General features: G+C 42.5%; 1 protein-coding gene across 7 annotated transcripts in view; it reads left to right on the forward strand.

Moving 5' to 3' along the window:
- The window catches only part of prickle1b (prickle homolog 1b), a 75,115-nt gene extending 66,444 nt beyond the window's left edge, over positions 1–8,671 (forward strand). For all 7 annotated transcript variants that reach the window (XM_005915568.2, XM_005915565.3, XM_005915563.3 and 4 more), the window contains 7 exons: positions 524–721; positions 1,440–1,553; positions 2,964–3,101; positions 5,163–5,366; positions 5,454–5,640; positions 5,737–6,726; positions 6,811–8,671. In XM_005915568.2, coding sequence (XP_005915630.1) covers positions 536–721; positions 1,440–1,553; positions 2,964–3,101; positions 5,163–5,366; positions 5,454–5,640; positions 5,737–6,726; positions 6,811–7,778 — 2,787 coding nt within the window. In that variant the 5' untranslated portion in view covers positions 524–535 and the 3' untranslated portion in view covers positions 7,779–8,671. The remainder of the gene's footprint in view (positions 1–523; positions 722–1,439; positions 1,554–2,963; positions 3,102–5,162; positions 5,367–5,453; positions 5,641–5,736; positions 6,727–6,810) is intronic.
- Positions 8,672–10,069: the final 1,398 nt, after the last annotated feature.

The following is a 10,069-nucleotide window of genomic DNA, read 5'->3' on the forward strand; positions in this document are numbered from 1 at the left end:
AAGATGGACAATTTTCACTCTTCCAGCATGATCCTGTAATGGAATAAACAAAGGAAGCCTGATAAAGTACACTAATGGATGGAAAATAACATATTAGCTATTTTTGAGCATGACTCAAGAGGTTTGAATCGTGGAAGGATTCTGTGAGATGCCACGGAGAACTTGTCCTTTCTTCTCTGTTTGCTCTTTGCTCTTCTCGTATTTTTCTAGCCATTATGTTAAACTCTAAAAACAGCGCTGGGATAAGAGCAATTATCTTGTTGAGAAAGGAGAAGAAACAGAGATTAAAACTAATTGGCGGATTTGAGGCTTTTAAGAAATTCGGAGGACTTTACAGTAAGTGCAAAAAAAAATCCCAGATCAGCAGTATCCCAGCCAACTGGTGCCAAGAAGGTAAAAGCCAGAACTTTGTGTGTAATTAGAGAAAGTATATGAAGCAAACAGAGGAGGGCTAAAAAGCATATATGAATGAAAGGCTGGGTCTGTTCTTTATGACTCCTAATCCTTCTTTGTTTGCTTGCAGCACCCGTGTGTGATGAACCTGGAGCGCGGTGAGAGAGGGGAGCGTCCTTTACCCCGAGGCCCCGAGATGGAAACTCGCACTGGGGGGAAGATGGGGAAGATATCCGTGGGCTTCCAGAGGAGCTCCACCTCAGATGATGACTCCGGATGTGCGTTGGAAGAGTATGCATGGGTGCCACCAGGACTCAGGCCTGAACAGGTAGGACCTTAATTCCCAAATTACTTAATTTGACCATTATGAAAAACACACACTTGCTTTTTGTCTCACTGCTATGTCTCCCAGTGTTGTCTTTGAATGGGTACAAACGTCCAAATTTTAGCTGACAAAGGATTTTTTTTTTTTTTGTGTGAAAACCTGCAAGTTGATAGCATGCTTTTAGTTTAGTTCAAACAAGGTTATGTGCACAGTGCATTCCCTATGCCCTAATAGCAGATTAGTAGTGCTGCATGCTCAACTCAACATCTAGCTGTGGATTTTTAAAAAATTTTTTTGCATCTAGTAGTGTAAATACGGTGAACGCATTCATCGCATTTCAGTTAGAAATTGCTGCGGTCTCGCATATTTTCCTATATTTTCTTCACGGCACTCCTCACCAACAAACAAAAGTTTGTTCGTGTTTCCATTGCTCCTGTCAGGGGAAATTAACCAAGGCAAACATTAACATTTACAGTCCCTTTGCCGTCTCCCTTTTATGTGGAGAGATTTAACAGTCGGGCGCCTGTGACTGCAGAGGGGTTGACATGTTTGGCTGGGAGTGTCACAAAAAAAAGGAGCGTTGCTGTGTGTGCAGTCATTCTCCACTGATATCCTTCACCTGAATAGAAGAAAGAGGAAAAACTCGTCTTTTGTTTCCTCTTGAAGAGATCAATCTGCCGGTTATTTGACAAAATTCCATTTAACATGTCTCCATCTCCAGGTCCAGATGTATTTCGCCTGCCTGCCAGAAGACAAGGTGCCATACGTCAACAGCCCAGGAGAGAAACACAGAATCAGACAGCTCCTATACCAGCTGCCGCCGCATGACAACGAGGTAGAGATCTTTATAGAAAAGAGACAGAACATATGAGAACTGAAGAGGAAATACGGAGCTCAGCCAAGATACGATGAAACTAACATTCATGTGTGACTATTGCTTTAAAAAAGTTGCCTTTTTCTGGCATTTTGTTATAACTTAGTTCAGTCTAAGAAGGCTTTTGAATGTGTTACAGCTGATTTTTTGTTTTTTTGTTTTGTTTTTTTACACACAATTCTAAAGGTGATCCTGAGAGGTCAGGAGTGCAACTTAGGAAAACACCAGCAAATACACAAATGGTGCAAAAGTCCACAAAATACAACAGCTGTTGGAAAAAAAGCCATGAGGGAAGTGTCTTTGGAGAGACGATAAGGTGACTGAACAGTTGCGGAAGTGACAGAAACCAAAACATCTCAAGGATTACTCTGAAACAAGCTTAAAAGAAGCAGAGGATTTATCTAATACTATAGACACATGTATGCTATTAGCCGTTTACTGTTAGCTTCTCACTTCCGCAGCAGTTTAATCACATTATTGTCTCCCCAAAAACACTTCTGTTTGCAGCATTTTTTTCTATTTTCAGGTGTTTTCATAAACCAAATCCAGCAGTTGAGTAAATCTCACACAATCTTGCTGTTCTTTTTATAGTTAAGCTGAAACAAGGACTACATTCCCTCAACCCTGGTTTAAAAAAACAAAAAAAACAAAACCAAAAAAGCCCTAATGTGACAGTAAAGCACAAGCCAGCCTCTTCTACATGGCTTTATGGTGTGTAAACCAACACCCCTTTCACATCTGTGTTAATAGAGTTTACATTAGGCGATATGGTCGAGTGTTATCACCAGCATGGGGGAGGGAAGGGGTCCACTGACATAGGTGGTCTCTATGCACACAATAGGTACACACAAACAATGTTTGACTGAGCGGTTTGATGATGTTTGTTGGCAGACCTGGTGGTTGTGGAAGCAAACTGCCCAAGGATTCCTTGCGTAACTGTGGTTAGAAGGGATAAGCGCTTTGTGCGCATGGAAGGCAGTGAGCGTGTGCATCTGTGTGTGTGTGTGTGTGTGCACGTATGAGCTCACACATCGTTTACTGTTGTTTAGAGAACAACCGAGCTGGTTGTTAGGACAGTCCTGGTCCTTTTTATCTGAACCTTCATCACCCGCTCTAAACACGGAGGAAGGGTTTGTGTATTGCTCATGTCATCCTTTCAACGCAACCTTGAGGAGGATTGACATTAATTAAACCCTTTTCCAGCCACATATGGACTCGCTGTGATAATTTCCCCCAAAGTTGCATGAAAAGATGAAAGCCAAAACATCCGCAGTAATTGCTGGAGGTCTCAAGATGCCGTTTCTCATCTTCCTCATCTAAATTGACCTTTTTCTTTCTCTCTCTCTTTTTTTTTTTTTCTTTTATCAACAGGTGCGTTACTGCCACTCTCTAACAGAGGAAGAAAAGAGGGAGCTCCACATGTTTAGCACTCAGAGGAAGAGAGAGGCCCTGGGGAGAGGAACACCCAAAGTTCTACCCCGAGCTCTGCAACACACCCGCTGTGAAAATGTAGGTGCTACACATGAAAACTCATAACCACACATATACCCACATGCTGTAAGTGCACTAAAAGACCTAGCATCACTTAACACTCACATAGCCACGTGGTAATAATTTACAGGGAAACCAACTGGTGGGTCTTAAGTTATTTATATCATGTGCTACTAACATCCTCTATCCAATCCAAATGCCTGGCAACCCAAAGAACAACCTGATTGGCTAGTGTAGCGGCTTTAATCATCGACATAAACTTCCCTGTTAGGTAGGGCGAGAGAGGAAACAAGGAAATTGGGAGGATCGTGTTTAAACCAAGTAGACAAGCTAGTTTTTCATGAGGAAATCAGCCAATTTCCTCCTGCCCCACTATATCCCAGCGTGACAGACTGCAACAAGAATCCAAAGGTTAATAAGTCATTCTTACCATAGTCTTCAAATCCAGTTTTTTCCAAAGCAGTCACACTATGTGGTATATAATTCCAAATTTACTGTTTGTTTACAGTATATGCAGCTGGTTGTAAGACTTTATGGCGATGTGGAGATGGCTTTTTTTTTTTTTTTTTTGCCTTTATGTGGACAGGCCAATTTTTTTTTTCATGATTATTTGTAAATATTTTTTGGAAAGTTGGACTTTTGGGAAAAGAGCCACCTTGGTTCCATTTTCCGGCTGAAGTCACAAAGAGCAAACAACAAAAATGGCAACAATCCTAAAGCCCAATCTCTTATTTTATACCGCTCATTTAGCGATGCATAACATTTAGTGCCAGTCAAACCATCCTTGATCATGTTTCTGAAAAACTTCCCTTCAGCGCAGCAGATGTAAATATTAGTATTGTGTGGCTTCCGCCAAATTCAAGCAAGTGAGCCACATCCTCTGTCGGGTATCCAAGAAGAACAGATGAAATGCGGCCATGTGTATTCCCCCAGACAGGCAGATGAAGTCTGTCACCATCTGAAAACAGTTGCTAACATGGGGATGCAAGGTCACAGACACTGAACGGACTAACATGATGACCAGCGACCACGCGCATGTGGTTAGGCACATCGGAAATGCATGTGTATTCACTCAGCCTCTGCAAGCTGTTATCACCCTCTAACTCAGACAGCCATGCTTCTACTGCACATGCGATTCAAAAATATATCATGAAGACAATTGGACACACTTTGTCAGGCTCTAGTTTCCTGGTGCCTGACTTTCAGCGACAGGCAACACCCCCATATCCAAGGCCCCTTTCTGTTCACCCTTGTATAATAATGGTTAACAGCTGGGCACGCAATCCCATGCTGCCTATGGGTGTCTCATAACTCTGCCTAGTTATATAAAGACTCTACATTCAGACATGCTCGGACCATCTCTGCGGAGTCATATGAGTCTTCCACTTAGAACCAAGGTCAAGTGCTTTCTGTTTTAAGATTACAGGACAAAAACGCTGCCCACTTCCTCAGTTATGTCTAATGAATAATTGAGGGTTTCATTGCAGAGTAAACAGCCGCTGATTGAAATCCAGAGAAAGCCAAATAAGTTTGAGCTTGTCCTCTAATCTTCCGTTGGTAAAGCAGGGCTAGATTCGTGTTTTCTTTTTTTAAATGAACACATTTACCTACTTGCAAAGTGTTGTAACTCGGAAAGATTTACATGTGCAATCTTTTTTTAATAGCAAGCTGTGTTGCCGTGAAAAGATTACCTTTCATTGAGGATTATCATTAAATAGGAGTCACTGATGCGTTTTTAAATACACTCCTTTGGCATTTGCACTATGACAACCTGTTGTTTGGCCTTCTTTGTCTTAGCATCACTGCAAATGGAACGTCAGCAGATATATGATATATTTTGAATATCTATCTCATCTCATTTATCTCTTCTTTGTTTGCCCTGCACGGGTCGTGGGTATCAACTGTATCTTACACGTACTGTAAAATGTCATTCCTCTATGCAATTGTTTCTTTATTTACCCCCACACATTTATTCTCAAGGTAGGGTATTTATCACCTAAGCAGAGCTATGTTCTCAATGAACTCTCAGTATTCCCTCCCGCCTTTGGAATCTCATGGGTTATCTGTTGTGTTTATCAGTGCTGTGGAGACATCAAGGGAGGCGAGATGGCAATTTTTGCATCCAGAGCAGGACCGAACCCCTGCTGGCACCCGGCGTGCTTCGTGTGTGCCACATGTCAAGAACTCTTGGTGGATCTGATCTATTTCTACCATAGTGGCAAGATCCTCTGCGGCAGACACCACGCCGAGCTTCTAAAACCGCGATGTTCTTCCTGTGATGAGGTAAATGGCAGTAATGGTATACTGGGTACTGTTAATGTTTTAAAAGGATTCCTCATAATTAACATTAGAATATGCTTTTCCCGTTAGATCATCTTTGCAGATGAGTGCACTGAAGCAGAGGGTCGTCATTGGCACATGAAGCACTTTGCCTGTTTTGAGTGTGGGACAATGCTAGGAGGCCAGCGGTACATCATGAAGGATGGAAGGCCCTACTGCTGTGGGTGCTTTGAGTCATTGTACGCAGAGTACTGTGAATCCTGTGGTGAAAACATTGGTAAGTTATATTTTCACTTCATTCCCCTATACTAAAAACAAGGTCTCACTGATGTATTCTTTTGTGTACTTAATTTTTTTTAATCATATCATATAGGTGTTGACCATGCCCAGATGACCTATGAAGGTGTACACTGGCATGCCACTGACCAGTGCTTCTGTTGTGCCCAGTGTAAGACATCCTTGCTGGGTTGCCCATTCCTGCCCAAGCAAGGTCACATCTATTGCTCAAAGGCCTGCAGCCAGGGGGAAGACATTCATGCCTCAGACTCATCTGATTCTGCATTCCAGTCTGCTCGTTCACGTGAATCCCGGCGCAGTGTTCGTATGGGGAAGAGCAGCAGGCCAGCTGAACAATGGAGGCAGTCACAGCTTTTCAATCCTCCTGCCACCGTCCCCTCATTTGAGCACAAGCATGAAAATGGTGAGGGTGAAGCAGACGCCGATGGTGACATTGATATTGTAGGGCGTAAGCTTGCTCATTTCGGCCTGGATGAGGAGAGGTTCTGGCGAGAGCGGGAGGAGCCGGATGCAGGGGGAGAGGAGGATCCAGAAGAGTGGGCCCAGCACGAAGACTATATGACTCAGCTTCTACTCAAGTTTGGTGACCGTGGGATGGTACACCAACTTCAGCAACCATCCCAAAAATCTCCTAGTCTTTCTGGTGACACAAACAGGCTAATAAGTATGTCTGATCCCTGGCTAAAGCCCGATACTATATCTATGGGGATTGCTTCTCCCACTCCTGCCAGTCCCACGCAGAGTCATTCTTCCAGCCAATCCCGAGCCAACAGCCTTAGCCCTGGACTGATGAGCAAGAAGAACCTGCCTGAAATGTATTGGGCCCAATCGCAGGACGGGCTGGGAGATTCAGCCTATGGGAGCCACCCAGGTCCTGCCAGTGCCAGAAAGATCCAAGAATTGGAGTTGGACCAAGATCAGGACCAGTCTGGGGCAAGACAGGCCTTCTGGGCAGACAGCAGACAGTGGTATGAAGACTCTTTGGAGTGTATTGCTGATGAGCTGAGGAATGTTGAAAAGAGTGTTGGAGACTCCATGGATTCCCTGGCTCTTTCAAATATCACTGGTAAGGAGATGTTTATATGAATTTAATTGTTTTGTTTTATTAAAAAAAAGCTCAAAATTGACCTTCCTTGTTCATCCTCCTTAGGTGCATCAGTGGATGGAGATGGGAGGGACAGACCTTCAGTCTATACCCTTCATCCCATGCAGAATCCCTTGGTGGCAGAGAACTGTGAAAAGATGAGCAACATGGGAACGTTTAATTCCTCTCATCTTCATCACAGTGCCAATTCCCTCAATCTAAAACTGGACAAGGGAAATGAAGATGACGAGGAAGAAATAGCACTGACATTGAGGGGAGACACACAAGGTGGCATTCACTCATTGTCTCCACATTCGGAAGACCTTCCTGCCACCTTTGTTCATGCTCCAGCTCTGAGGAGAAGCAAGTCCCAATCCCGGCCCCCTCAGATGGTCAAGTTCTCAGAAGACACTGTGGATAATGGATATAATGATGGATATGAGGTCAATATCAGAAAGCACCCCATGAGTGAGAAGCCACACAGAAGGGCATACTGCCCAGATGAGATGGGCAGAGAAAGAATCCGCCCGACAAGCCACATAGGGCGCAACAGGCAGCACCACCACCGGTCAGGCAGGCACCATAGGAGCCGCAAGACTCGGTCAGACAATGCCCTTCACATGGTGCCTTTGGAGAAGGCGCAGAGGCCGTATGAGCCCCAACAGCAAGGTCTTGTAAATCCGCCATATGGTGCTATGCTCCTGCAACATCCTTCACACAGGTTGCCAGTTGCTTATCCCCAAACTCGATCTGACTATATGCTTGGGAGCTCGATGCATAATGACCCACGGGCTGAGCACTTCATGGGGCTCTACAGAGATGAGGATGACTCATGCTCTACTTGCTCTTCCTCATCATCGGACTCTGAGGAGGAGGGCTATTTTCTAGGTCAGCCAATCCCTCAGCCCCGATCTACTGTGCGCTACTATGCAGAGGACTACCCAACAAGGGTCACGGCCCTTTCTTCCCAGAGCCATGGCCCACAGACTGGTCGGCAGAAGAGTCAACGGTCCAAAAACTGTATAATTTCTTAAAAACACCAGAGTGTATTTACTTGAGAATCTGCACAATGCCAAACAATGCGGTCAAGATTTTCAGTATGTATGGTGGTTTACACAGATCAAATCTGAGATTAGAATAGCAGCACTAACATGTAGTGTATGGCCAAATTCAAAATGCATATCGTATTTCAGGCCTATATCGACTGAAACAAGACGTCTTTAATTTCAACTCTTAGGACCACAAAAAAGATGTGCAACATATAGTTTGTGTGTGTGTGTGTGTGTGCGTGTGTGTTCAAAGGTGGCCTCAGTACTGGGTCTTACTGATTTTCAGCACTAAGATAATGCACGGACTGATAAAGTTGAACACTTTTTGCTTCAGATTATGTACAGCTGGGGGTGGAGAAGTTAAACTTTAATTTCAGCTTTTGCTATTCAGTTTTACTTTTTAAAATGTTTTATGTTCATTTAATTTTTGCAGCAGTATCTTTTCTGTATTAAAGTGGCACAAAGGTTAATAACGTAGAACATAGAAACTAACCAAATAATTATTTAAAACATAATACAAAATTAAAATGTACATACTAAGTTAAGATTTTAATACTGCTATTTTTATATCCACATTTAAAATGGTTGTTTTGCTTGAAGTCTGATTAAAAAAATGTTTTAATAGTGAAAAGAACTCTTAATATGTTATGAGAAACAACTAAGACAGTGCCACTTTCTTCAGTTACGTGCCATGCTATTCAATAACAGTGCCACATATATTCCATTATTGGTGTACAATTTCTAAAATGACTGGCAGACCCACCAGTATTTTCCATATTCAGCCCAGCTGTTCACTACCATTGCTCTGAAATAATCAGCAAAAATGCTTTGTGATGTAAAAACGCTTGTAATAAATATTTTTCTTCAAAGCCTCAAAACTGACTGTTCTGTTATTGAGTTTGGAAATTGTTATTGCAACCACAGACTACTTAAAAGGCTGGCTCATGTGTTTCTGGACCATGCATTTTGACATTGCATTATAGCTCTTGGTCATCAATAGCTATACAACGCTGCACGAAAAACCTTGAATGCTTTGGTTGCTTGCAGATTGCCATGGTTTCCAGTAGATTACATGGAAGATCCCAACTTGTGTGCAAACACTCGCAAACTATTTGAAACTGAAAAGTATGACACAAACCAGAAGCGGAGAACTTTTGCTTTCAAAGTAAACATTTTTTTCACTTTTGAAATGTAATTGTTGCAGGGAAAGGCATAACTTTTTACTTTGAAGGCAAACGTTCCCCGTCCGTTTCTGCATTGTGTTGCACTTTCTCCAAATTTTACTACAGCTCTAAGAGCAATTGGCAAACATTTACAGACAAGTTGGCAATTTCTGAACAAACTGTGGGCAACTGCTGCAATCTACTAGAGAGCAAAGCAATCACAAGCATGGTTTTTGTACAGCATGCTGTTTTCACCTGGTCACAGCCCGCAACCACATGTATCAACTGGTCAGGGAATACACAGCCGCCAAACTTTCTAGGCTATAGCTTTCTAGGCAAGCTATGTCTATAAATTGTATGGATGAATTCCATTGTATAAACATATTAATAAGTATCAACTAGCCGACTAATAAGACACTAGAGGTGCAGTTTGTCTTAATAAAATTGACCTTTCAAAGAACATGAGCACTTTAGCTGTCGCCATCCGTTTTCCCATTGACTTACATGGCAACAGAAGTCTTTGCGATTGTGACCACAGCTATAGAAAACATGTTGACTCACAGACTCCAGAGGCTATTGGATGAACAACAGTTTTTAAACATCTTTCATCCCTAAGGTTAAATTCACCATTATGATTTACAAATACTTCAGAGCAGCGATCCCCAACCCCCCGGGCCATGGACTGGTACCGGTCCGTGAGTCGTTTGGTATCGGGCGGCGAGTGTTGAGGTTCAGGTGTGAAATTTATGGTTTTTATTCCTTTTTATTGTTAATATTTATTGTTTTTATTATTACCTCAGTTTCTGTCTTTTTCCGTGTGTTATGGATAATTTTTTATTTTGGTGCCGGTACTGGTTTTATTTTGTTGTATTTATCCGCGACACCTTAAAGGCCGGTCCGTAAAAATCGATCCGTGCTGCAAAAAAGGTTGGGTTTTTTTAAAGCATGCTTTTTTCATTGAGACATCGGTGAACTGATCCTAAAAATGTCTTGAGATTAGATCTCTCATAGCGCGCGGGTATGAAACTTTTGTCAATGGATTATGAAAAAAAAATCAAGTTTGTTGGATGAATGTAGAATAGGGCTCAAATGCAAAATAAGACAAGACAAAGA

The sequence above is a fragment of the Haplochromis burtoni genome, unplaced genomic scaffold, assembly GCF_018398535.1.
Source record: "Haplochromis burtoni strain Fernald_Lab_line unplaced genomic scaffold, NCSU_Asbu1 Contig_14, whole genome shotgun sequence".
NCBI classification, from domain to species: Eukaryota; Metazoa; Chordata; class Actinopteri; order Cichliformes; family Cichlidae; genus Haplochromis; species Haplochromis burtoni.